The sequence below is a fragment of the Limulus polyphemus genome, unplaced genomic scaffold (assembly GCF_000517525.1).
Source record: "Limulus polyphemus unplaced genomic scaffold, Limulus_polyphemus-2.1.2 Scaffold1035, whole genome shotgun sequence".
Taxonomy (NCBI): Eukaryota; Metazoa; Arthropoda; class Merostomata; order Xiphosura; family Limulidae; genus Limulus; species Limulus polyphemus.
Window position 1 is genome coordinate 328,203 of NW_013666645.1, and position 27,969 is coordinate 356,171.

General features: G+C 35.3%; 1 protein-coding gene across 1 annotated transcript in view; it reads right to left on the reverse strand.

Moving 5' to 3' along the window:
- The window catches only part of LOC106461806 (zinc finger protein 271-like), a 36,472-nt gene extending 9,532 nt beyond the window's left edge, over positions 1 to 26,940 (reverse strand). The window contains exons 1-5 of the mRNA XM_022388886.1: positions 26,759 to 26,940; positions 25,976 to 26,147; positions 17,669 to 17,824; positions 8,632 to 8,744; positions 993 to 1,176 (exon numbers count right to left, since the gene is read on the reverse strand). Of these exons, the coding sequence (XP_022244594.1) occupies positions 993 to 1,176; positions 8,632 to 8,744; positions 17,669 to 17,774 (403 nt within the window). The 5' untranslated portion in view covers positions 17,775 to 17,824; positions 25,976 to 26,147; positions 26,759 to 26,940. The remainder of the gene's footprint in view (positions 1 to 992; positions 1,177 to 8,631; positions 8,745 to 17,668; positions 17,825 to 25,975; positions 26,148 to 26,758) is intronic.
- Between the last annotated feature and the right edge of the window lie 1,029 nt (positions 26,941 to 27,969).

Sequence of the window (27,969 nt, forward strand, 5' to 3'; positions counted from 1 at the left end):
ATATATTGTTTCAGACTTAATCTGGCTCACCTATGCTACCTGACATATTGAGCTGATCAGATGTGCAGAGATGTTTTGCCGGTTATCCATGACATAATGCTATGTAATATGTATAAAGTATTTTTTGTATTTGTATATAATATTGTTATCTTTAATATTTACTGTTTATATGTTCAATTTAAGTTTATATTAACTCAGAAGGTTTACTAATTTATTTTTAAGGAAAACTTAAAAGTACTGCTAAGTGTTAAATTCCCGAGCTGGAAAGTTCTAGCAGAAACTTTATTTGGTTATTTCATTTCAATTGATAATACAAGATATTCATATGGACCAGCTAATTTATATTTCATGTCAGATAATTGGTTAAGAAAATCCCAGACACATATATAATTATGAATGAATGAATTGGCTAACTGTTTACTTAATTATTCCTTATTGAAATCATGATGTGTTTTGAATAAAAACATGATCATCTTTATTGGGACATTAAAATGGGATTTCATTATTTAATTATCAATTTGTTTGATTTAGAAGTGATCAATGAAGGACTACTACATATTTAAAAACACACACATTGGAAACCTTCAGAATAATAATTTGAAAATGACTCAAAAATAATTAGTTAGAAATAGGAAGATTAGTACCATTTAGAATAATGCACGTTTCACCAACATTTGTGGTTTATGTAACTAGCTCTATTTAATACATTACTCACAAACTCTGTAATTAAAGAAGCGGAAAGACAAGGAACAGTGCTCAGTTAGAAAATATTCCTGATTCATTTTATCCAAGTCAATTGTTTCATTGTTATTTTATCACTTTAAAAACTTTCACATAACGATTTCTAAGTACAGTTATCAAATAACATACCAAACACTTCAGATCTATCTGGTCTCATGTGGTTCAATAAACTTTAAAAGATTACCAAGAATTCTACAAATTCTTTTCAGCCAGTATCAAGAATTTGGTGTTTAGGAGGTATTTGTACTTACCAGATGCACTTTCTAACCTAGATTCAGTTTGTTTTAAATCTTGAAATTCTTTTTCTGTTTTCACATTCGTAACTATATATTTTGAACTACCCAGATCATCATCATTGCTGTCACTGAACTTTGAAATGACTTCATCTTGAGGTAAACAATCAGGCTGCTCTGTTTTCACACTGGCAAATATATTCTAAACAAGATATTCAAAAGGTCAATAAAGATAACAACTTGTGGCATCACTAAAGTAGACAAATACATATAGTATCCATAGTTTACTAATGTAAAACATGATGATATAAACATAACAAGTAAAATCAATTTTTCATAATGAACAGACTAAACCTATTTCAAAACCTAAAACGTTTTTTTTTTTCAATAAGCCAAAACACCAAAATGTAAAAATTTAGAGAAAAGCAGTTTCATTTCTATTGCTTGTAGTTTTAGATTTTGGATTAACATGATTTGAAGACATGAAATTATTCGAAAGGAGATAACTAATATATTAAAATCTTTTCTTCTTTCAACAAATACACAATATAAAATATTGAGACTTGTAAAGATATACAATTGACATAAAAAGAAACACAAAGTTAATTTGTAAATATCACTCAACATCTGTGGTTCAGCTTTCTGTGGTTCTAGGTTTTTCAACGTAAATATTTTCTCAACAAAATGGGATTTTAGTTAAATAATATTGAAGCTAGAGCTAATTCTTGAATTTTACATGTTGAAAAAGAAAGATAAGCCTAATTTTGGAAAATTAAGAAAAATTAGGAGATAAATTTTTTTAGCTGTCCATTGTCTACCTCTAACTCTCAGTGGCCCAAAGGAACTAAAGAAAGATTTTATCTTAAACAAAACAGGTAGACATTATAACATCTGCTTGTCGAGCAATAACAAAACAAGCAGAGAAGCTTTAGAAAAGGAAATTTTTAATGATAAATCAGGTATTTATGAGAAAGTTAGTTTTTACCTTAGATCATTTACAATGAACATGTTTAAAACTGTTCAAATGTTTCTGGACTTAAACTTCATTATTTTTTCATGCTAATTTTTGTTAGAAATACATGTGTGCCAAACTTTAGAGAAGTAGGGTCAAGGAAAATGGAAAACAACTGAAGAAATATTCGCATACAGAGAAGCTTGGTTTCGAGCAGCTTATACAAGGTCATTCTTTAGAGTGACACTTCGTTAAACACTGTCATTAGTATCAAGCTGGAAGAGTACTTTTAAATTGGTTAACACAGGAAATTGGTCTATCAGAACAGACTATTCAGACAAACAGTCAATGCCTTAACTTCAGGTTATAAAGCAAAAGACTTACTCACAAAGTAAGCTATAAGAAAGTTTAGCATAAAAGAAAAACACATATTTAATTACTAGCTGACAAGATGTTTATTAGGTAAGTGAACAATGAATGATCGGTTGCTGTCTACACGAACCTAGAACAACGTGTTATAGCAACTAACAGGGGGTACTTGTGAAAATCACAGGAACTAAGTTAAAATGTAGCAAAACAGACAAAGTTATGCTGAAGGAGAGTTTTGTATAGTGGAAAATGTTTACATTTTAAGAATCAAAATAAATTCTAACTGGTATACTTCTGGAATACTGAAAACATTTTCTTGTTGACTTTGAGTTTGGACTGTCAGCAAAACATATGACTTAAAATTTTCAAATGTCCTTCACATACTTGCATACCATATATGTCACTTACCCATAATACTCCACTCTCCTAACTTCCAAGTGACATGTTATACATATGTCGATGAATCTTACACAAGTTCTAATTTTTCAACATACTTATGAAAGTTGCAGTCATCATGAAAATTTGGTTGTGAGGAAGTACATTGGAAAGAATTTCAGAAGTATTTGTTTGAAATTTATTTTAATAAGAGACAAATGGAACTGTATTTTGATTGTCTATACTGACAGTCTATATTAGAAACATATACTTTTTTGTCTGAGACCTCTTAAACTTGAGAATTTTAACCACAGTGGATCATGTGACAGCAAAACTGCAGTTTTAATCGCTGTTTCAAATCTTTCTTTTTAAAATAAAGGAATAAAACTTACATAATATAAAACCTTAAATTATAATGTACTTGATTATAGTAATTTCATTAAAATACGTTTATAGAAAAGTGGTTTAATTCAATTTTGAATTTAACTGAGCAAAATCTCATGATGCGCTGAAAAGGGTTTAAAGGTTCATTGAGTTCAAAAGGTTCTGCTATATTATATTATTGGTTTTATTATTGTTAATTGAATAGCAATTACTACATTTACATGATCAGAGTGTTGCAGGTTCTATATTTGTCAGTACCTGTCACAGCTTCCACCACAAAACAAATTCAGGAAAGTAAGTGGTATGGTGTTACAAACATTAACATTTTCGACTTAAGAAAATGTTAACTCACAAAACATACTTATCTCTGCCCACGCAACAGCGAGAATCCCACACTGATAAAGTGGAGGGGCCAGTGAAGGCACTATCTATACAGAAAGCATTTGCATAGATCATGGTTGTGGCAATAGAAGGTTGGTACTCTAGTGGGGGAACTGTACTACATCCAGAACAGGTATGCTCTTCACCCAGAACTTAATTCATTTACTGTGGGTAGAATTTTACATGATTTATCATCACCACTGGCCAGGCCCCAACCAGATAGGCAAGGTTTCACTACATAGGGTTGGAATTATACGGACATGGTCCACATATGCCACGTTGGTGGCTAGGGTAATTGGACCACAAATATATACGTATGAGTGGATCCTAACATGTAGCCATAGAGTGATGTGTTCAGAGCCACTGGAATCGTGATGAGAAGGTAAGCAACACTTCAACCTGAAGAAGTCTCAAAGGCAACACCCCAGGCTTAGAATGATGGGATAGCATATGCCTTACTCAAATTAAGGAACATAACTCATATGGTCTGGAATTATGAACACCTATCCTCACTTCCCAACCATGTGGGCAAGGTAAATTCCACTTGCCCCTGGAATTATGGGGAGGATGTGGAACAACTGTGCTCAACCAAGGACCCAGGATGGGACCAATCTATGTTCAGAATCAAGAGGAGACAATGGATCTTCTTCCATGCATAATGTACTGAGACAATATTGATCAAAAAGAAGGGCCATGCTCAACCCAACTGGATAGCCAAGTATCAAAGCTGAACCTGTATTAGGAATAGGCTCCTGCATAGCCTGGTGCTTCTCCTACCAACATCTGGGAAAAATAAAATCAAAGAAAATGGGGAGGAGGGCTCCCAACTTTGCCCTCTTCTTCAAAAGTGGAGGGAATTCAATCTAACACTTTGGAAACCAGGGGTGGTAAGGACTCCCTAGCTCCACTACTAGAATTTGGGGGGCAATGCGCATTGGGGATCCATGAGGAACAGTGCTTTGGATACAGTGCAATAGGTGAACCAACTTCCCTAAATGTTTAAAAGCAAACCAACCAAAATTTATTCAATCCAATGATCGGCAAGGACAGGCAGGATGCCCTTCAGGTCCCTAACTGGACATAACAAGGGATCAGGGGCCAAGCAGTCATAGAAGTGAGAAATAGTGGTCAAATGAATTGGTGAGAAGGATTTATCCCCTTCCCTGGCTGATAGTCTTAGGTAGGAAAGACCTGTCTCGGTATAGAAGGATGCAAGTAGAATGATAAAGAGTCCTGTGCACACGCAGCGCAAACAACTCCAACCGGAAACATCCACACGCCAGCAGCAACAAAAAATAAATTTTAATGGAAAGGGGATACATGGCACATGAGTCTAAGGGCTAAAACGTATGTCGAGACAAAACATGTAATACCAATTTAATATCACAGTTAGTTAACTGAAAAGGCATTTTGGGAAGAAGGACTTGAAATGACTTCAGAAAAATGGATAGCACTGGGGACTCAAATAATTTCCATCTTTTTGAGTATCTAAATGTAGTTGATAAAACTGCCTTATATAAGTGGATCATACATTATGCTAAACCCTTGTCAAAAAGTCAGGTAAAAAAAGAGCTATCGTTGGCTCATCTGGCAAAAGTGGATTCAATTTGCTTGAGTCACAACTGTTGATATGTGTGCCATTTCTTTTGATAAAGTCCATCGTAGGACTTCACAGAGACTGAGACAAATACATAGCAACCTTAGAAATTAAACCCAGATGCAGTGCGAAGGACCATATAACTTCCATGCATAAAGCTTGAGCTTTGGAATATCTTGGTGTAGGATGTCAGATTTTGGTTGCCTCAACAGAGATGGCCAAATAGGAAGTGGCAGAGGTGGACATTTTTGAAGATACTGAAGTAGCAGAAACCATGGTTGAGCCAGCCAGTTTGGTGCTACCAACAGCACATGAGAAGGTGTTGACTTAACCATAGTCAGAACTTTGGGTAACAGGTGAATTGGTGGGAAGGCATAGAGGTACAATCCTGTCCAATCATGATTGAATGCATCTATTGCCAATGCCTAAGGATGAAGTACCAGGGACCATAATGCTTGTGGTTGAGTTTTCCAAGGAGTGGCAATTGCATCGATCATTGGTGTCCTGAACCGAGAGCCAGTTCACAAAACCAGAAACCTTGCAATGCAGTATCCATTTGGTCAAGAAAATTTGGCTGGGTCGAGACAAATGATCTGCTATTAAATTCATCACCCCAGGAACATGGCAAGCTGATATAATGGGAGTAAGCTCAATGATTGAGAACAAAGATCCCTTGATCTAGTGCCCCTTTCACAGGAAATGTAAGACACCACCATGGAATTTTCAGAGTGAGGCATGACAATTTTCCCCCTTAATAATTCCAAATATTGAGACATTGATTTTTGGACAGCAAGAAGCTCTAAAATATTGATGTATGAGAAAGTTTTATTGTCTGTCCATAAGCTCTGACATTCCAGACCATTGATATACATATCCAATCCCTGAAGTGAGGCATCTGTGAAAAGATGGATCTCAGGTCAAGGTGGCAGCAGAGAAACACATATAGCATTGTTACGATCCGACCATTACTCGAGATTTAAGACGTTGATCCTGAATAAGGAGACTGGTTGATCCATTGGATTGTTGTTTTCATGATGCATAAGTTGCTCAGTGATGACCACTGAAGGGATGTCATGTGTGCTCATCCCAAAAGAACGAGAGATTCGAGTGATGCCCACATCCCCAAAAGAGAAAGAACCATCCACAAAGTACAAGAAGGAGACATGAGTAAGAGACTAACTGCCTGTTCTATAGCATGGATCTGGCTGAGCCAGACTTAGATACGTGTTGAAAAAGCTACTCAGATGAATGATATATTGAGTTGGTATGAGAAAAGATTTCTTGGCTCTGAAAATAAAGCCTGACTTGGTTGCTTCTGAAAGGAGAATCTGGATTTGACATTCCGTCAACTGACGAGATGGTGTCAGGAGTAACCAATCGTTTAAATAATGGTGTGTGCACAGGCCTGGAGAATGAAAGTGACGAGAAACAGCTTTTACTATCCTGCAGAACACATATGGTGCTGATGCTAGTCTGAAGGGTAGAATCTTGAACTGCAGTATCTGACCCTTTTGCACAAAATGTAGGTAGTGGCAGGACGACCCTGCTATGGGAATGTGGAGATAGGCGTCAGCAACATCAAACTTAGTCCCCCAACAGTCTTGGCAAAAAATGCCATTGTGAGGTGAGGAGTTACTCCATCATGAAGCTGGTAGGATCTAAGAATTGGTTGAAACGAGAAAGATCGATGATCAGATGCCAATCTGCCATTGTGAGGTGAGGAGTTACTCCATCATGAAGCTGGTAGGATCTAAGAATTGGTTGAAACGAGAAAGATCGATGATCAGATGCCAATCTCCCATTTTCTTGGTCACAATAAACAGACAGGAATAAAATCCTGGAAGAACTGGGTCCATTCTCTCTACTGCTCCCTTGACCAACAACTATCTGATAGTCCTGGAACGAAGGTCTCAAATCACAGGATCTGTTGGAGGTGGAAACACTAGAGGTTGGGGGAGATATAAACTGAATGACCAACCCTAACCCAAGAACCTGTAGTTCCCATGGATCTTTGGTAAAGGAATTCCATACGTTCAGAAAATGTTGTAACCAAGCCCCCACAAACCCTACCGGCATAGGGTAGTCACAGCTGCTGACATTCTGACCAAGCGGAGAAGCCTCTTTGATATGGGCAGAAAATATACTGGGTATGAATTGAGGGACTGATGTCGGGGTACTCAAATAGGAGTAGAGCTGTGATTCCCTGCAGAAATTGAAGAAAGTCAAGAGGCCAATGACGACAATGAGGAATGCAAACTGGTGACATCAATCTGTGATTTCAAGGGTTCTGGAACACCTGCAAAAATCAAGGGACGATGAAAGAGGCCTCATTTAACTAATGGAGGGTGGTAGCAGGTAGACAAATGCCTCCCAACAAGGCATCTTTACCCAACAAATCCCAACCAAGAAACTAAAGAAAGAGCAGAAGCTGTCAATTGTTCAAATTTAGATAACAATAGATGTCCCAAAAAAGTCATAAAATTGACGTGATCACTGAGAGGATTCCGACAAGATTTGGAGGGATGATAAATATCTCAGAATGTAGTGAGAGTCAGATGAATCCTAGAGAACTGTGATCTGTTCAAGTTGATCAGAGGCTCCATTCTGAAACCCCACATTTCCAAAAGCAGTTTTAGTCTTTGGGAGTCTAAATATGAATCCCCCTGGCGGTGGTAGGCCAAAACAGGTTGCTTTGACAAACGTGGCGGACAAGGCATAGCTATCCCTTTACGTAACTGAACAGTATACCTCCCCGCATGAATAGCAATATCAGGTGATGGAGGAAGAACTAAGTATTTGCCCTCAGACCTTCCACCATAAAGGAAGGCATAGACTCAAAGGCAACTGAGGAAAACCCCAAAATACCACACACCCGATTGACTAACAGAAGAAATGGAGCTGGAGATGGCTGATCCAAATTGGCTACGTAAGAAGTTGACCTAGTAAAAGAAGATGCCAGAAAAAGTGAATCTAAACTCTCTCCAGAATGTCCAAGATTGTCAGCAAAAGCAACCTTAGAGCCCCCCCCCCCCCAAGAGGAACACACCAGAACTAAATATATGTCTCCAACTCACTACGATTCAGATCACAGACAGTCTCAATTGAGAGTGGACCCCCCAACTCTTGAGCAATGCTAGATATCAGAGGTGGGATATGGGAGGTTTGATTAGTTTCTGTACTGGAAACAGTAACCCAGGAGGGTTAGTAAATATGTCTAATCAATATATAGTGTGTCGTAATGAGAATTTTCTTTTAGAAAAGTCAACTAGGTGATGCAAAAATCTCTCCAAGTGTCTCTAACAGTCACAATAAAAAAATCATTCCTGAATACTTTGTCAAGAAAAAGTGATAACATTAACTGAATGAGGTGCTTATATACAGTAGCAGGATAGAGAGTGCATTGACATAGGTGGAGAGGTTCATGAGATAATATTGCCAAGGGCAATTAAATGGGGTATGAAAGACTGGAGCAAGCGAGAAAAAAATGGGCAAAGGAAGAATCAATGGCTGCAAGTTTGAGAGGAGGTTTTGGAAGATATAGTTACTGCTACATAAGCATTATAGTAAGAAAACTGTAACTATTTTAAACTACAAATTACCTCAGGTTTCTTTAATGCTCCATCACAGTTCTTTTCTTGTTCTTCTTTTGCATAACCATACTTCAAAATTGTATGTGAAGATCTTTCTTCTAAGGAATCAGCTACTTCTGTTGCTAGAAGTATAAATAATGTAAATTTGTCTATAAATAGCTTCAATAAATCATAATAAAAGTCCACACATAATATGATTTTACCAAAAATATTTAATCACAGAAAAAAACTAATCCCAATTTTTAATTTTTCCTTAATTTGTGAGTATGCTTGCTATGCACCCTGCTCATATACTAAATCTATCTCTAAGTGAAAGAATTTTCAGAATGGACGACTGCATTTGATGTGGTGTCCTTATTAAAACAGTAAAAATGGCATATTTTTTGTTGTGGACTTGATGTCCTAATTTCGGGAGCTGGCTCAAATACGTTAGTTAATCAATGCCAACAAAGCAGCCACAGGATACATTTATACACCAAAAGGTCAAATTAGGAATTAAAGAAAGAGAAGCTTCCAAGTTAGCAGAAGTGGTACCATCAGGGTTAACAGTCAAGTTTAAAGCAGTTCATGGAAAACAGAGCTAACAATATGAACAGCACAGCTGTCAATAAGAAGATCTCAAGGATAGAATTGAAACAGTCTCCTAATGGAAGTGCAAACGAGTCTCTTGGAAAGTGTGGAAGAACTATTAGTATTTATGATATAATTACTGTTCTGCTTCAAGGATATTAATAACTGTAGGCCACGTTATGTTAACAGAGTAACATCTACTCAAGAAGAAGAGGTAAACCGTGATTCAGAAGTAAGTACCTGTTCTTAAAAAGTTTTTAACAGATAAAATTGAATATGCATAGAAAATTGTTAAATAAAAGTAAAATTATCAAAGTAGTTTGAGGTTATATGCTTTAACACAAGGCTAAGTTTAGAGCTGAGTGATTAGAGGAATTTGCTAACTGATTAATGAATCACAGTAGTCCCCTTCTTGAGTGACCACCCTATGGCTCACATTAACCCTTTTGCAATGGGCATCTTTTACTGTGCATGTCACAAGGTTTTTAGTGACTTACATTAAAAATGTAATTCATTTACTTTTTGTTTATATTATACCAATTAGTATAGCATACAATTATAGCTAATAATCAATATTTTAATAGCATATAAGTTTTAAACTCTTGATTTATAAGGCAATATTACATAAAAAATCACAAATTTCCCCTAGTGTAGAAATGTGATATTTTTTCTCTTGGCATCCACTCTTCTCTAATTTAATCCCTACCACATCAGTAAGTATGAAATTTAATGTAAATTACTCATTATCAAATTGTCATCACTCAGAAGAAACATACTTCTTTTAGCCTTCAATCTCGTTTGGTTACAGAGCCATCAAATAGAAAATCAGATCCCTCTTGCCACATCCTCTTTTTCAGGATTTGTTAATACTTCTCTATTACATGTCATATTATATTATTTATAACCAATAGAAAGCCAAGGTTTTCATCTAACAAATGATGTATTATATTAGATTGTTTTCTGAGCAGAGAATTGTCAATTTCTCTTTTAGTACAAGCTTCATTCCCACAAGAAAGATATCAACTAGCGTAGATGAATTTGTAACAGCTCTTGTCGCAGTTAAAAAGCCAGAAAAACTGTGATACTTATGGAACACTGTCTGATTTTTGCATGTTATTCTTTTTTTGGTGCATTATTTAATTAAATATAAATTATTTAGTGCATTACTACCATTAGTATAAAATAAGTAGGGTTAAATGTTTTCAAGAGCAAAAAAAATAAGACCCAGGTAAGTACTATATTTCTTGCTTTTAATGTGTATTCTTTATTTATTTATTATTATAAAAGTAACTAAAATGTAAACAAAGGTATCTCTTTAGGTTAGTTAAAGTCAGATTAGGTAAAATAATAAAAATGTTTAATGAGGCACACACACAAACAGCTCTTTGGTAATGTTATTCGATTGCATAACGTGAGCTCCATGTTCCCCATGTGAATTACAATTTATAATGATGTGAATAGTAGTTAGGCATGGTTTAAAGGGCAATCCAAAAATAAAATTTAAGTTAAGAATTTACAGCTGCTTAGGATAAACTAAACTAGTTTCACATTAAAATTTGAAGTCATTCTAGGAAGAAAAAAAAAAAAAAAAGAGTAATTTTTATGTATATTTCAATTTGTTTTTGGTGGTTTATGACCAAATTTGTATAGAGTTAAGGTAGAAAAAAATATATTAAGTATAATGTTTCACTGAAAACAAATGTTTGAAATTGAACAAGGTTGATTAAACATTTGTTTAACAACAACTAAAAGCCTGGAATGGTCTATTCTTTCATTAGGGATGTGTCTGTGGGCCAGACTAGTTTCAGAGAATTACACTCCTCATCAGTGACCCTGGACATTACCACCAAATGAAACTTCAGAACAAACCATTCCTTTATAGTAGTGAGGTATCGAAAATTGAAATGGTGTATTTAAGTGTTTTTCACTCACAAAAAAGAAACCTATCATTCTAAAGGTATTTAAAGAACTTGTAGCATTCTGCCAAAAAATACGAAGAATTAAAGGCAATGCTCTAGGCACAGAATGATGGAATTGTGTATGCCTTACTCAACTTGAGGAACAGAACTCGTTTGGTCTGGAATTATGAACACTCATCCTCACTCCCCGACCATGTGGACAAGGTAAATTCCACTTGCCCCTGGAATTATGGGGAGGACATGGAACAACTGTGCTCAACCAAGAACCCAGGATGGGACCAATCTATGTTCAGAATTAAGAGGAGACAATGGACCCTTTTCCATGAATAACGTACTGAGACAATATTGATCAAAAAGAAGGGCCATGCTCAACCCAACCGGATAGCCGAGTATCAAAGCTGAACCTGTATTATGAATAGGCTGGTGCCTCTTCTACCAACATCTGGGAAAAATCAAATCAAAGAAAAAGAGGAGAAGGGCTCCAACTTTGCCCTCTTTTTCAAAAGTGGAGGAAATTCTATCTAACACTTTGGAGGAAAAGCCTCTGTCCACCACCACAGTGACTGGAAACTGGGCATGGTAAGGACTCCCTAGCTCCACTAATAGAACTTGGGAGGCAATGCTCATTGGGGAGCCCTGAGGAACAGTGCTCGGGATACAGTGCAATAGGTGAACCAAGTTCCCTAAATTTTTAAAAGCAAATGGACCATGATTTATTCAATCCAATGATTGGCAAGGACAGGCAGGATGCCCTTATGCTTTACTCATGATAGTCCATGAGTGGTGGTCCATCATAGTAAAGTAATAATACCCAGTTAGCCTCTAGGTGGTCTTATGAAACACCTCCTTTCACAGAGCCTGTTGCAACCTAGATAAGGTATAGTGAGTTAGAAGTTGCTAGTGAGGAATTGGTTTGATAAAGCACATTTGCCTGGGCAACACTCGGTACAGAGGTAAGGGGCCCTGAAAACTAAAGACACAAAAGGAGCAACAAAAATACTCACCTCTAATTATAATCTAGCTGATATGGTCAAGATAACCATAGGGGAGTAGTCGAAAACCCTCAGAGGAAGAAATTGCCAGCTCATGCAAATAATGCAAGATAAAAGTATTGGGAAAGGTCCACAAACAAACCCACACAATGTCCTCTATCAGGCAATTCAACCAGGCAGTTAAGAACATAGACATATGACAGATCTGATGAGATATGACTCACAAAACTTTTTTTCACCTTCAAAGACAGCCCAAAATAAGCAATATGGGTTAATTTTCAAACCAACCTCGTCAAGATAATCGGGGGTAAATCACGGGAAACTGAAGTATCCCAATGAATAAAAATTCACTGTCTATCAGCTCTAAAGGAGTTGGTGCAAGCCACATACCACTTCAAGGCCATAATTAGATATAACAAGCAATCGGGGTTTAAGTGGTCATAGAGGTGAGAAATAATGGTCAAATGAATTGGTGATGAAAAACTTGAAAAGGACTTCAGAATGCCGGTTAACACCAGGGAGTCAAATAATTGTCTTTTCGAGTATCTAAATGTAGTCGATAAAGCCACCTTATATAAGGCAATTTTAGATCACGCAAAAAAAACGAGCTATGGTTGGCACACATCTTAATGAAGTGGTTTCAATTTCCCCATGAGACACCATTGTCAATAGGTGTGTCATTTCCTTTGATAAATGTCCATCGTGGGACTACGAAGATACTGACTAAATGCACCTATCACCAATGTCTGAGGGTGAGGTAGACTAAAATTCCTGTACTTGGGTGTTCCAATGAGTGGCAAATGCATGGATCATTAGTGTGACAAACCGAGAGCAAATCCACCACAAAACCTCACTATGTAGCATCCATTTGGTTAGGACAAATGATCTATTATTAAATTCATCACCCCTGAAAAATGGCAAGCTCATAAGCTGATATGATGGGAGTGAGCCCAATAAAGAAGATCTAATGTTAGAAAACAAAGATCCCATGATCGAGTGGCCCCATGAGTGGAAATGTAAGACACCACCATGGAATTGTTGGATTGAAGAATGAGGACCCCCCCCTCGGTAATTCTAGACCTGGAAACATTGATTTTTGGGCAGTTTGTTTCTTTGAGCTGTTTTTAATGATTTTGACCTTCTATTTTTTTGTGATTTTTGGAATTCATTTGCTTTAAATTGGCACAAAAAACATTGAGCATAGTGTTCCATATTAGATTTTGTTTGTTTGAAGTTAAGCACAAAGTTACACGTAGGGTTATCTGTGCTTTGTCCACCACAGGTATCCAAACCCGGTTTCTAGCATTGTAAGTCCGCAGACATAACGCTGTGCCATTGGGACACATTTTTGGACAGCAAGAGCTCTAAATTAATATTGATTTGGAAGGAAGTTTTGTCATCCTTCCATAGGCCCTGGAATTCCTGACCATTGACATACACACCCCATTCCTAAAGTGAGGCATCTGTGAAGAGATGGGTCTCAGGTCAAGGTGGTGGTACAGGAACACCTATCATAGTATTGTTCTGATCTGACCACCACTTGAGATCTAAAATGTTGATCCTGAATAACGAGATTGGGATCCATTAGTCACACAGTGACCACTGAAGGGATCTCATGTGCACTTGTCCCAAAGAAATGAGAGATTCTAATGATGCCCATATCCCCAAAAGAGAAAGAACCATTCGCGCAGTGGGAGAAGATGTAAGAATCTGACTGCCTGTTGCAATAGCATGGAGCCAGATGGAATTTGACTGAGATACGTGTTGAAAAAGACACTCAGATGGACAATATATTGAGTTGGAATTAAAATAGATTTCTTGGCTTTGATAATAAAGCCTGCCTTGGTGGTTTCCAAAAGGAGAATCTGGGTGTGATATTCTGCCAACAGACAAGATGGTGCTAGGAGTAACCAGTCGTCTATATAATGATGTGTGCACAGGCCTAGAGAATAAAAGTGACGAGAAAAATCTTGTACTATTCTGCAGGACACATATGGTGCTGATGTTAGTCTGAAGGGTAGAATCTTGAACTGCAGTACCTGACCCTTTTGCACAAAATGTAGCTAGTAGCGGGACGACCCTGCTGTGGGAATGTGGAGATAGGCATCAGCAACATCAAACTTGGTAATCCACAGTCCTGGCAAAAAATTCCAATGTAGGTTGATGAATGACTCCATCGTGAACCTGGCACGATCAAAGAATTGGTTGAGACGAGAAAGATCGATGATTGGATGCCAATTTCTCATCCTTTTGGGCACAGCAAACAGACAGGAATAAAATCTTAGAAGAACTGGGTCAACTCTCTCTCTACTTCCTTCTTGACCAACAACTCTCTGTTAGCCCTGGAATGAAGGTACAAAATCCTAAGATCTGTTGCAGGCAGAAACACTACAAGTTGGGAGGATAATGGTGGTGGTGATGTGAACTGAATGACCAACCCCAATGCAAGAACCTGTAGCACTCTTGGATTTGTGGTAAAGGAATTCCACACATCCAGAAATGTCATAGCGAGCCCCCCACAAACCCCACCAGTATATCGGAGGAGACTCTGAGATGGGTGGAATTTATTCTGGGTACCAATGGATTGAGAGGCTGATGTCGTATGTCAAGACACTCGAATAGGAGTAGAGTCGTGACTCCCTGTAGGAGCTGATAAAAGTCAAGAGGCCAGCGACGACAATGATGAATGCAAACTAGTGATATCAAACCGTGATTCCAAGGTCTCTGGAATGCCTGCAAAAATCAAAGTTCAAAGAAAGAGGACCTTATGTAACTCTCTAAGAGTGGCAGTAGGTATAAAAATGCCCTACAACAAGACTTTTGACAAAGTTTGGTGGGATGATAAATATCTGAGAACTGTAGTGAGGGTCAGACAAATCCTATAAAATTGTGATCTGTTTAAGTTGATCACAGGCTCTATTCTGTAACCCCACATTTTCAAAAGCAAAGCTAGTCTTTGAAAGTCTAAATATGCACTCACCATCAGATCTTTCTGCCATCAAGGAAGGCAGAGACTCAAAGGCAACTGGCGAACACCCAAAACATCACACACGGGATTGATTAACTGAAGGAAAGAAGCTGGAGGTGGTTGATCCAAACTGGCTTCATGAGAAGTTGACCTAGTAAAGGGAGGTGCTGAAAAAGGGGAATCTACATTATCTCCAGAATGTCCAGGATCATCAGCAAAAGCAGCAGAGCCTCCAGCAGAAACACCCCCAGGCCAAATATATGTCTCCACCTCACTGTGAATCAGATTATGGACAGCTTCAAAGGAGAGTGACACCCACCCACCCCCCAACTGTTGAGTAATGTTAGATACCAGAGGTGGGATAGTGGAGGTCTGATCAGGCTTCTTGCGTGAAAATGTAACCCAGGAATGCATGTTGTATATCAGCGTTTCGTACCAAATTTTTTTTATGAAAATCAACTAGGTGACATGAAAATCGCCCCAAGAGTCTCTAACAGTCGCAGTACAGAGAAACCCTGAATGCTTTGCCGAGAAAAAAGTGATAAATTATCTGAATGAGGTGCTTATATACAGTACCAGGATAGAGGGTGCATTGATGTAGGTGGAGAATGTCACGAGATAAATATCACCAAGGGCAATGAAGTAGGATATATAAGACTGGAGAAAGCGAGAAAAATTCACACCAATACTTAGATGGGAAAAGGAAGAAACCCTGGTAGTCAAATTATAACTCTAGTGTCAGGGGAGGTAAGTATTTTTTGGAAATAACATACACAGTGTAGTAAAAATAAATTTATAGCTTATTTAACACTAAAGAAAATAAATATGTAAAGTACACATTACAATATAACACAACGTAAAAACAGATTTTACATCTTATTCAACATTAAGGAATAGAGTTAAATTATACAAATAACAGTACCTTTACATCTTATTTAACACTAAAGTAGTCCAAAAGTTGGTGGTTAGTCCTGTAAGCCAGGAACCTTCTCTTTAGTCGGCAATTCAACATCAGGTACAGTAGCTGGTAGCCTTAGTAGCTTTGCCATAGCTCAAAAAGAAATACATAAAAAAAAACTATGGCTGAAAAAGAGAGCATTTTTGGTGGCAACAGGAATAAATTAAACCCAAGACCTCCAAATTAGAAGGATATCCTTTGTCTAGGAGGACATTACAAAAAACAAAGTTAAGCATGTATACACCCTATTGAAAAATCACTGTCGTATGTAACCTTTGTCAACAGTTGTTCATAAAAAATCTATGGTATATATGTCGCATCTAGACTACTACATTTGTATTCCAGCCAACTTGATAAACCCTCAAGAGACCTCATCAATACTGGATATGGCATATGCAGTGTAACTGACAAAACACTTTCTGTTGCTTTCACTCATGGGTTCTCAGAATCACTAATGTAATTTTATCACTGAAAAAAATTTGAATTATTGATAAAATTAAAATTTTTTTAATGAAAACACTAATTCCAATTGGTTATTACTCTTCACATATCTAAATTTTGATTAATCAATTACTATGAGAGACCTGCAAAACATTTCCGGCTTAATTAGTATTTTTATCGTAACAGTACTTCTTTAAATATAACATTTCTAGCACAATACAAATGAATTGTAATCTTAGACAACGAAATGTGTAAATCCACTTATATATAGGCCATACTTTATAAAACTTTAGCTTATGTTAGGCCTAAGCTCGATAAAGAGATAAATTAACACTGTAACCTATGTACTTTTTTTTTACGTTAGTTTAGTTAGGACTAAACTTTACTGTGGCCCGGCATAGCCAGGTGGTTAGGGTGCTCGACTCGTAATCTGAGGGTCGCGGGTTCGAATCCCCGTCACACCAAACATGCCAAACTCCGCCTTTGCCTGGTCAGGATAAGAAAGGGGGAGGGTTGGGCGCGGGGCTAGCAACTCCACCCCGTAAAAAACAACCTGCTACAAGTAACTGCAACAACACTTTTCGTTGGTGAGATGTTGTTGCGGCCCTATGCTCCACTGGGAGTTTACAGGAATAAAAAAAAAAGAAAAAAATTTACTGTACTTAATACTATCGATAAATAAACTTATAATGTTATTCTACAACCTAACATCAAATCTTTTTTAAAAACTTATCAAAGTTTTTAATATTCTGTTGAACAAAATGGTTAGTAAAGTATATTCACATTCCCCTTTTGTTGTTACTTTTTGTTTCATACAGCAATTGTAGTGACTTGATCACCGAGTTTTACAGCTCTCTGCCCCAGGCAGACTATTTGTCGTCGAGTAAATAATGCTCATGCATGGTTTTTCTTGGGGAAACATTCTAATTATGCATGTTTATGCAGCAGGTTGTCGGTCAGAAAGCGTAACGGTCGTACATACAAACAAGCAGAATAATAGTATAGATTTTATGTGACACTACTCAATGCTCACACATAATTGCTCTTATTTTAAACCTCTTAAAGTTTTTGACATACAGAAGATTGTGCAAGTTCTCACTGCACCATGAACCTGAAAAAACAAAACAATGATAGGTCTTTTTTTGTGAGATGAAATAAATGTTGTTTGCACATTTAAGCACTACAGCTATACACTTACTACTAGTTAATGTAAATGTTTCTTCATTTTTCAACAAGTTGATATCTAATATGGCATCCTGCTCCTCATCAGAAAAAGGTTCAACCTTCATCTTTAATACTTCCATGGTTACATCAGAGCTTTGCCTTCATATTCTTGTCAAAGCATGTAGTTAGACTACAGAGAAATAAGTTAAGAATTAGAACTTGCATACTTCAAAAAAGTTCCAAAGTCTCCAACAAATATTAATCTCAAAATTCACATTATCTTGATAACTTTCAAATTAATTTATAAGCTTCATCTTCATAACTATCTTAAACAAATAATTTGGTTGACTACATATGTTCAAAGAGGCATTATTTATTACAAAAATAAAACTTTTTTTTGTAACCTTGATTCTTCTCCTTACATCATAAAAACTTGTTATATGTTAGCAAAAGGTATTATATCAAATATAAAAAAATCCACAACAACCATGACAAGGTAAGTAAACACTAATATAAACTTTGTTAAATGGTTTAATGATGCATATAAACATATGTATCAAAACTGCTTTGTGTTTAACATAAAAATGCATCTGACTTCTCTTGGTTTCAAATGAATGCAAGTTGTTTATTCTAAAGTGATTAAAGCCATCAATGCAAATAGAGGAAGAGGTACTTCAAGTCCAAGAGAATCTGGTGCAAATTTAGAAAGCTCAATAGAGGTCAGTGGCTGCATTGGAGGGCATGCCATTGGGGTTGTTTTAGGTAAGTCATTATCTTTTTCAAACTAAACTGTAAATTTAGTTTTTGCTCAATTTTTGTATACTATATATTTTGTACACTATATATTTTTGTAACTTATTTTTATAGTGTTTATATTTGTTTAGGTTAAAGTTTAAATTTTTAATTGCAGTGTATTTAAGTGTATGTTGACAATTTCAGTATCAAAGTGTATTACTTGTGAATTTTCATTCAAAATGAGTTATTTTAACGTTTCTAGTACTTTCTTGAAGAGATATTTCATGTTCATCCATCATTTTTGTAGTAAATTTTTACCCTGTTGAAAGGTGTTTTAGTGTTAAAAAATAAATAAACAATATTGTTTTTTAACCTTATCCTAAAATTCTGATTTGTAAATGACTTAAACAAAACTTGATAATTACAATTCACTTACTTAATCTAGTTCACACCTTAATAATTGCTGTTCATGAAAGTCTAGACCACAACCGTGTCACATCCCAGCTGGCCTGATGAGCTCTGGTATTGGTTGAAAAGCTTCATCAGTCCTGAATATTGGCAGATGTAGTGTGATTGGCATAAGATATTTTTCTTTACTTTCATTGGTATGTTCTTAGAATTTATATACATTCTCTTTGTTTTAGTGTTTTGTTTATGCATTGTTTTATCTTATGCAGTCTACTAGACTACCCCCTTAAAGCCAAGAGAGCTTTCTTATTTAATATGTGTTATCTATCATGAAATAATTATTTTTTTTATGTTGTAGTTGGTGTCATTTTCATTGTTAAGGATCTGTTTTGATATATTGTTGTAATAAGTTCTATCACTGATATATATTTTTTTCTTCAAAATTTAGTATAAATAATGTCCAATGCAGTCCATCAAACAATAACAAGTTAGATTATTTCTTCAATGTTTGATACAGGCAATAGTTACTAGTAGTTACCTAATGTCACAAAAAATATTTCCACAACACTCTGAAACTAATGTATGCCTAACCTACTTATAAACTTACTTGCACTGTTTTTCATTAATCAATTGATAAACATACACACTGCCTACCTCACTATCTAAACCCCTAACAAATACTAAACAGGTAAACTGATTGACTGACACTTAACTGAATCACTGCTTCACTGATTAATACACTGACTACTGATTCACTCTTTCTGGCATTTTAATCACTTTTTTATTGTACTTACTACATGAAATTTTTATATCATTAAATCATGATTATCATTAACTTTCTCTAGCAAACAAATATATAAATTAAAATACTAAAAACATAGATTATAATACTGTCCCATTTCCTGGATTTTAAGTTCCTTGAACAATACTGATACATAAATAATACAGTACACTAAACTATCCCTTAATCAACTCTGTTTTTGATGGTTTTCTCTTCCAAGGGTTATGGTATGCACATGGGATGACCTCTTGTACCTTATTGTCACTAGCTGTCTCATCCTTCACTTTATATTTGGGCTATTTGAAGAATATCCAAAAATATTAGGTTTTTACTTTGGTTACGTACAAATAAATAAAGAGAGTTATGATTATTCATCTCTACTGATTAGTTACATCCATTTCAGTAACTGAGTAGTTACAGGTACAGTGTTTAAGGCCCCAACATGTTGTAAACACCCTTACAAATATATAAATCAATACTGAATTGTCTGGAATAACAAGCATGGAAAAGTGACACAGTACTATTGTAATAGGTGACTGATAAGTGACTAAATTTTTTAATTCTAAATTACTGTGCATAAAGTATGAAGACACGTTTTCATATAGTTTTTAATTTTCATATTTTATATTGTCAATTTTATATATTAATTCAAACTATGTTTCAAAAATTTTAATTCAACAATATTTTAAAATCAATATTTTGTCTTTATATGACAATTATTTAATGTAAGTCAAAAAAAATTGAAAAGAGTTCATATTTTCATTTCTGTATATCTGCAGAGTTTTTACTGCAAACAAAACAACTCTGATTTATTTTAGAATTTCTCTGCCCATCATAAAGAATAATTATTTTTGTTATGATTATCATCCCTATCAAGCATTTTTTAAAGTTAAGATACAGGCCTTGGTTGATACCTTGTTATTGTGTCACATCAAGTGGTTTGATCAGATTTTCAAAGCTCACCACTAGCCTTCCACCTCCCACTTCTGTATATCCACAAGTAAATGATTATGTAACAGCTTTCCATCAATAGGAGCATGACATGCTCCTTATCGTAACCTGTGCCCTCTCCACAGTTGTACTCGTTAATCACTTCGAGATTGGTCAGAAGACCTACACCACATATCACCGGAAGTGTGGAAGCTGGGTGGGAAATGTGAATGAAGGTAATTATCTATCAGAAATACATTTTCAGTTTAGGAAAATGTTAATTTCCAATACGATATCTTACCTCACAAAATAGCTAGAATCCCACATTGAACTAGTGGAGTGCCAGTGCAAAAATTATCCCCCCTTTAGGAAGCACCCAGAGAGAGACCACGAGATGTAGAATCAAAAACGAAAATATCACACCTCATCAGGAGACCAAACCACATATGATCCAGGTACACTCTTCTCTATTTTATGTGTTGCAAACATGAAGGAATCCCATAATACATATTAATGATTAATGGGACTCCTGGGTGTCAAGTGACTAGGATGCAATAGACTGCTTGACTCATGTGTGTCCATGAGTGTATGGTCTGGGGCTAACATATTCATGAAGCATAAGATCACTGGAGAGAACTACTAGTGGTTCTACTAAACACCCCATCTGTATGGTGTGCGTAACCTAATCCTGTGATGTAACTGTTTCGGCATAGATGATACCTGAACACAGACAAAACCAACATCTGGGGCATATGGAACTGTACATCAGGTCTGCAGTACAAAGAGCTACAATTTAATTGACATTGAGCATGGTCACAGGATTGACAGTGCAGATTGAAAAAAAAAGTATACCTGGTCACGCACTACTCGCCACAGAATGGATTTACAATACACAAGGTCCCCTATAAATAACAAAAGAACAAAATATAGGAAAGAAAAACAAAGTCTGTACTATGAAGGAAAACAGTGACAAATTTGTGAGCAAAAACAAGCATGTCTGAGCAGTACTACTGACAATCTAGAAGTGGTTAATGAGTGCAAATGTGAAGAGGGTGCTGGTTATGGAAGGGGTTGTGTTGTGCTCCTATTGGTGGAGATCTGTTGCATAACCATTTACATGTGGATATGCAGAAGCAGAAGGTGGAAGGCTAGTGGTGATTTTTCAAAATTTGTGCCAATAGGGAGCAGTACTAATTGAGAAAAGCTAGTTTGTGTTAGGGGATAAGATATTGTATCGGAATTAGTTTTTCTACCTTTTAATAGATATATTATGATTTCATTGAGTTGCAATATTTTAAACATCAGTGTTTATTATTTTTACCAAACAAAATCAAATCCAATAAGTTTAATGTTTGTAAGTACAGGTGACTGCAAAATATTCTGAGGACTCAAATCTTTATTAAATATTATTTTTGTGTTTATCCTGCTCAAATAATTTACATACATTAAGTGATTAACTGGTTATTTATTTCTAATTGCAGTTGTGATGCAGTATAAACATTACTATCCTTATCAGTAATACTATAACATTTTTTCAATGAGCAGTTACTGCATATTTTAAAACAAACATAATGGCATCCATGTTGTACTTAGTCAACATTGGTAATTATTTCACATATAGGAAGTACCCAGATTGACTTAAAAAATACTGTGGCAAAATATTTTTGACTTGAATATAATTTTCTGCAACATGCACATGAAACCAAAGTTAATCTGGAACTTAACTAAAAAGACCAAAAAAACAAGGTGACCAAAAACAAGATTAGTATCATGCTAGAAAAATGCAGTAGATGAAAGAGTTACAAGTCATCCTGCCCCTATATTTTGTGTGTTGTACTACTGTACAAAATTACTTACTTAAAGGCACAATGTTATGTCAGCCACACTAATCTGTCATATCCAATACCATCAAGTTAAAAGGTACTGAACTGTGTGTCATTGAACTATGTACATAATCATAAAATTTAAGGAAAACAAGGGACTTGTTGTTCCATCTAAACTATCCTATCCACTAAACTTAACTTAAAAATCAATATAAAATACTAAAAGCCAGCCTTTACCCTTTAAGTATTTATCAAGCTTTACCTAAAACTCCTATAAATTTACTACATCCACCACATCTGAAGGCAATCCATTTAAAAGGTTAACTGGGTTAGTTTGAAATGAATCGCACAGTACCAAAATATATATTTATGTCCACAAGTTCCACCATTCTCACCATCAAATATGAAAAAAAGATGATGCATTAACACCAACAATCCCTTAACAATCTTAAACACCTCAAAAACATACCTTCAACCTCTTTTTTTTTCTGAGGAAAAAAATGTCCTCAAATACAACCTTTCCATCCCATATATTACTGTAGTAACCAATGTCAATAACTGAATGTCCTTCCTAAGGAAAGAAGCCCAAGACATTAATCCAATTTTGCTAAACTCCTTTTATTACAATCCTCTGCTTTCTTCAACCTAGTCACTTTTCTACCCAGTGTGCCAACCCATGCCCCACATTTATGGAGATAATTTTTAACGAACCTTTTATGGGGCATATTGTCAAATGCTTTCTAAAAATCCAAACATATGAAATCCACATATGTAAACAGTAAACTCTTCAAAGAATGTGAAAACATGTTGATTATCCAACAAAATTTTAAACTTTGTTAAATGACTTTAAAAAGCATCTTTTATTAGACTTTCAAAAAGTTTTCCCAACATTGATTTAAGACTAATCTAACCCATATAAAAGCCACTGTCATGTAATACTTGATTCCTCAAAACAAGAGGGGTCATAAAAACCAAAGCGCATTTATCCAGATAGAATAGTTTGATTACTATCTGCCCATTGTGGTTTTAGTGATGAGGTTGTAAGAGGGCCATCGAGGAGGGAGGCTGTTAAACCTTATAAGTGTAGTGAGTGTTGGTATAATAAGCCTAAAGTAAAGATGTACTATGGGATCACCTAGCCTAGAGTCAAGTGCATAAAATGTATGATGAATGTAAAAATATCGATTCAATTTTAAACTTCTATCATTTTTGAATCTAACTATTTTCTGTTATATCACCAATGTTTTTATTAAACTAATCTTTTTAATCAATGGAGACTAAATTAAGAAATGAACAAATAGTTTTTCAATTTTGTTGTCTATACATTACATCTTATACTTTCAGTACACAGACTAACAACACTATTAGATTATACTTTTGACTGCCTCGACTGCACTTTTCTGCCTTTTTGTGAGCCACTCTATTTCTCAAAATTTATTTCAATTAGCTATGAAATGGGAGGTTATGGTATACTATGGGGTAGGAGTGGTAGTACTTTCTCCATCATTTATGACAGACTATACACTAGTAAGCCTATAATTACAGATTTATTTTTTTATCATCTTCCTTAAAAAATAAAGGGGGTAGTAGTATTAGCCAACTTCCACTCTTCTATCACTTTCCCTGTATACAAGGACTTAAAAACATAATAGCAAGTGGCTCACATGTTCAACCCTTAACCTCCTTCACAATCCTTGGGGAAATATTTTGTGGCCCATGAGCTTTATTATTCTGTTTCTTTCCAATTTTTTCTAGCTCAGAATTAATGTGATCATCTTGTTTACATCTAACAGTTGTTTACGATGAGGAATGCTGCTTAAATCTTCATTAATCAAAATTGAAGAAAAACAGAATTTAATAACCCAACCATCTCATAATTTTTCAAATTTTAGCTATAAGCCTCCTTTATTATTCCTCAAAGGTCCTACTCTCCTTCTTAACATTATTTCATTTAAAGGAATCTTTCCTGTTAAGTTTTACATTATTAGCCAACCTCTCTTAACAAGCCCTTTTCGATTTCCTTATTTCCTGCTTGATTCACTTTATCACCAATCTCCTGTGGTAGGTCAATTTAAACTTCCAAAATTTGTAATGCCTATCTTCAATTTTATCTCTTATATCCTGGTTCTTTATTTGCCATGATTTTTTATCTACAAAGAACATGTCTATTTTGAATATTTAAAAGTTTATTTTAAAACATTTTCTACATTTCAGAAGTAACTCCAATTAATTCAATTTGCATCACATAATTCTTGTTGCATCCTTTCAAAATTTTCATTTTATACATTTGTAACTAAAATGTCATTATTACTAAAAATCATCAAACATAATTGAGCAATGACCAGCTGCACTCATATGTTCCCCAATCTCTCAACCATTTCTATATTAGAAGTTAGCAATAACTCTAAAATAGCATTGTTTTTACTAGTAGAATTCTTCACCAATTGGTGATTAAAACCATCTTGAACAGTTTCTAAAAAACTGGACACTTTCATGTTTGACCAATCAAATTTTCTAATCTATATGCCTAAAATTAAAATCACCCATAAGTATGACTTCATGAGCAAGTGAAATCTTAATTTCACAGTATAGGTTCTCATTACTTTCATGTGGTGATCTGTAACAAATTCCAACTAAAACCCTTTACACCTTTTAATAGAAGTCCATACAGACTTAACTTCCTTGATATTAGTTTTGATAATCCTCAACTTCAACACGATGTAACTCATATTTTACATATAAAGATATTCCCCTCCCTCTTTTTTAGTACTTTATCACTATAAAATAACCTATAACCTTTTCATTATATCAAAATCTTCTTTGCCTACTACTACTAGTGTTTTAAAGGCTTGCATTTTATTTTTTATACTTCTAGCTTTACATTAGTAGCAGTTTAGTCTTCCCTTAAAACTACTACTGTACTTAGTTCCTACGCTTTACCTTTCTCTTTGTCTTATTTTCTTCATTCCATACATTCTAGCCCTCTCCATTGTCTAGTCTTAGTTTAAGCTGCTTTTACAGTTAAAATAATAGCCCTTGCTAGTAAACAAGGCCCTACCCTATTTAAAAGTAAATCATTATTCCCAAAAAAGCTTCCTTTTCCAATTGAGCTGATGTATAAAGTACAAATCCAATCAACCAATCTCATTCTCCTTTCATATCAACTTAAGCCTAGTGAGCTCCTTATAAGCTTCATTCCCACAATTAAGTGACAGCCATTTTCTTTAAATGACTATATCAACCCCTTGTGTTTATCAATGAACTCCTCTGACAAAAATGACATACCCTTCTCTCCATCACTAGTCCCTATGTGCACTACAAAGATTGCATCACTGCTATCACACTTTACTATATAAACAGATATGTCCTGTAACAGTAACACTATCTCTGGATAGCACAAGTTAATTCTTTTCTTCATATTTACTACATCAACTATCATATTCATATGATGTACTAAAGAATCACCTATACATATAACTATTAACTTCTTTTTCGTTTCCATCCCTATGTATCCCGTTTGCTTTACTTCCAAACTTCAAACTGAAGCCTGAAATCTGTTACTTAATACTGATAGAAAATGACCATTAAATTTACAATTACATACAATACCCCTACTCTAGCACTACTACTAGTATTAGTACTGTTTGAAGTGTTTCTAACTTACTGAAAGTCATTGGTTTCTACTACTAGTACTACATCCCTTGGATGCAAAAGCTTAAAGTCCTCTTGAAAGTTGGAATCCTACTGTCATTTCCCACAATTTACTCTTCTTTTTATCTACTGCCTCTACTCTATTTGGAATAGTCTCCAATTTCTTCTCCAACCTGCAAACTCTACTAAGTATAAATAGAAACAAATTGTTAATCTTCACTACTGGATTCCAAAAAAATATAACTTATAAGTAAATGCCAGTCCCAAGTTTCAAAATAAAACACATTCCTAGCACCCACGACACCTTACAAACTATTAATGCTAAACATATACATTATTCTTAAATATTGTAGTCTGGGAATAAATGAAGCCAAATTACAAGTACTGAAGTAGACTAGATAAAACTGAAGCCTAATATTTGAGAATTAATCATCAATTTTATTATGGCCTATTTCATCACTATATTAACTTCGTACTAAAATGATAACAATTATCTTTAAAATAAGAAGCGACAAATAACTAGTTTTAGATTATATTTATAAAGCAATACAATGTTTCTTGCCTGTTTTTTAACTTACCAATTTTAGCTGAAGTCGCGTTACACTCGCTAAGCCTAATCTAACGTTTCTGATACATAAAAACTACTTACACCACCAAGTTTCAATCTAAAAAATTAATATTTACAATGTATATTATTGGTATTATTAACAGTAACACAAATTTCGACAAATAAGAATATTAATGATATCCTTAAAAGAGATTTAAATAATATATTCCAAAAACCTTAGGAACTTACCCTTCTGGCTTCAGACGTCTTCACTCTTTCCATCTCCCTTTCACCGATTACTATAAAATAAAATATTGATTATTACAGGTACACCACCGATTTTCCGGCAACCTTGCCGGATTATCCGTTTCATCTAACCAACAGAGGTCACGTAATAATAAATCAACAATACACCTCTGACCCCCTAATTATCCCCCTCCCGTGTCTCTAAAGGACCATGGACTGCTAGAAGCTTAAATAAAACAAATATTAAATGCAAATTAAATGATTAGTGAAATACATTAGTACAGGTATAAATGATTAATGAAATACATTAGTACAAGTATAAATGATACAGGTTTATTAGTACAGTATAAATTAAAAATGTTTATAAATTACTATGCTTACAAAGAATGTTGTAGTAGTACCGCTTCCAAAGTGTTAAATTTTAGAATTTTTCTGTTATTATTATGGTTATTTTAAAGTACTGTTACGTCTCCGTTTGTTAATTGATTTTCAGTAACTTCGTTCCGACGAAACTTAAGCGACACAAGTCTTTTCTTAATAAAACTGGTTTATTCTTTCCGAATATAACTTTACCGATACACTTAACTTCAACAATCGCGCTAAAACAAACGCTAATCAACGAACGTCAACAATACTTCTGATTGCAGTTCAATTACTCACTATCTACACACACATTACATTACCGCGTCACGTTGTACCCCTCTTATATATACCAGCCTACCCAATGTAGTGAATACTAGAGCATTCGCCAAAGTACAGGATAGTTCTAGAACGTGGCGTCACAGTAGTCATGTGACTCGCTGACGCAACACTGCCCCCTCCTTAATATTGTTCGTCCCGAACAATAACCACATATGATAAACCAATAACAATTAACAATAACTTAATTAAGTTGTACAGAATTACAAACACAAAATTACAATTCAACAAAGTCTCTTAATTTTACGGGACGTATCTTCTTCCGTACTGGTCTCCGTCTCATTGGCTTCTGCTTCATGTGGGGTTCATCCGCTTCATCAGTAAATGTCCCATCATCGGTAACAGTCACATCAGTGGTAGTAACTTCACCAAGAGCTTCACCGTTTCCCTTCTCAAAACTGAGTAGAGTTTCTTCTTCGATGGTGGCTTCTTCAGGTGGCACGTCTTCGGTAGCGTCATTTGTTCTGTTGTCCACTTCGTCCCAACTGAAATGTCCTGGACCATGATAACGCCAA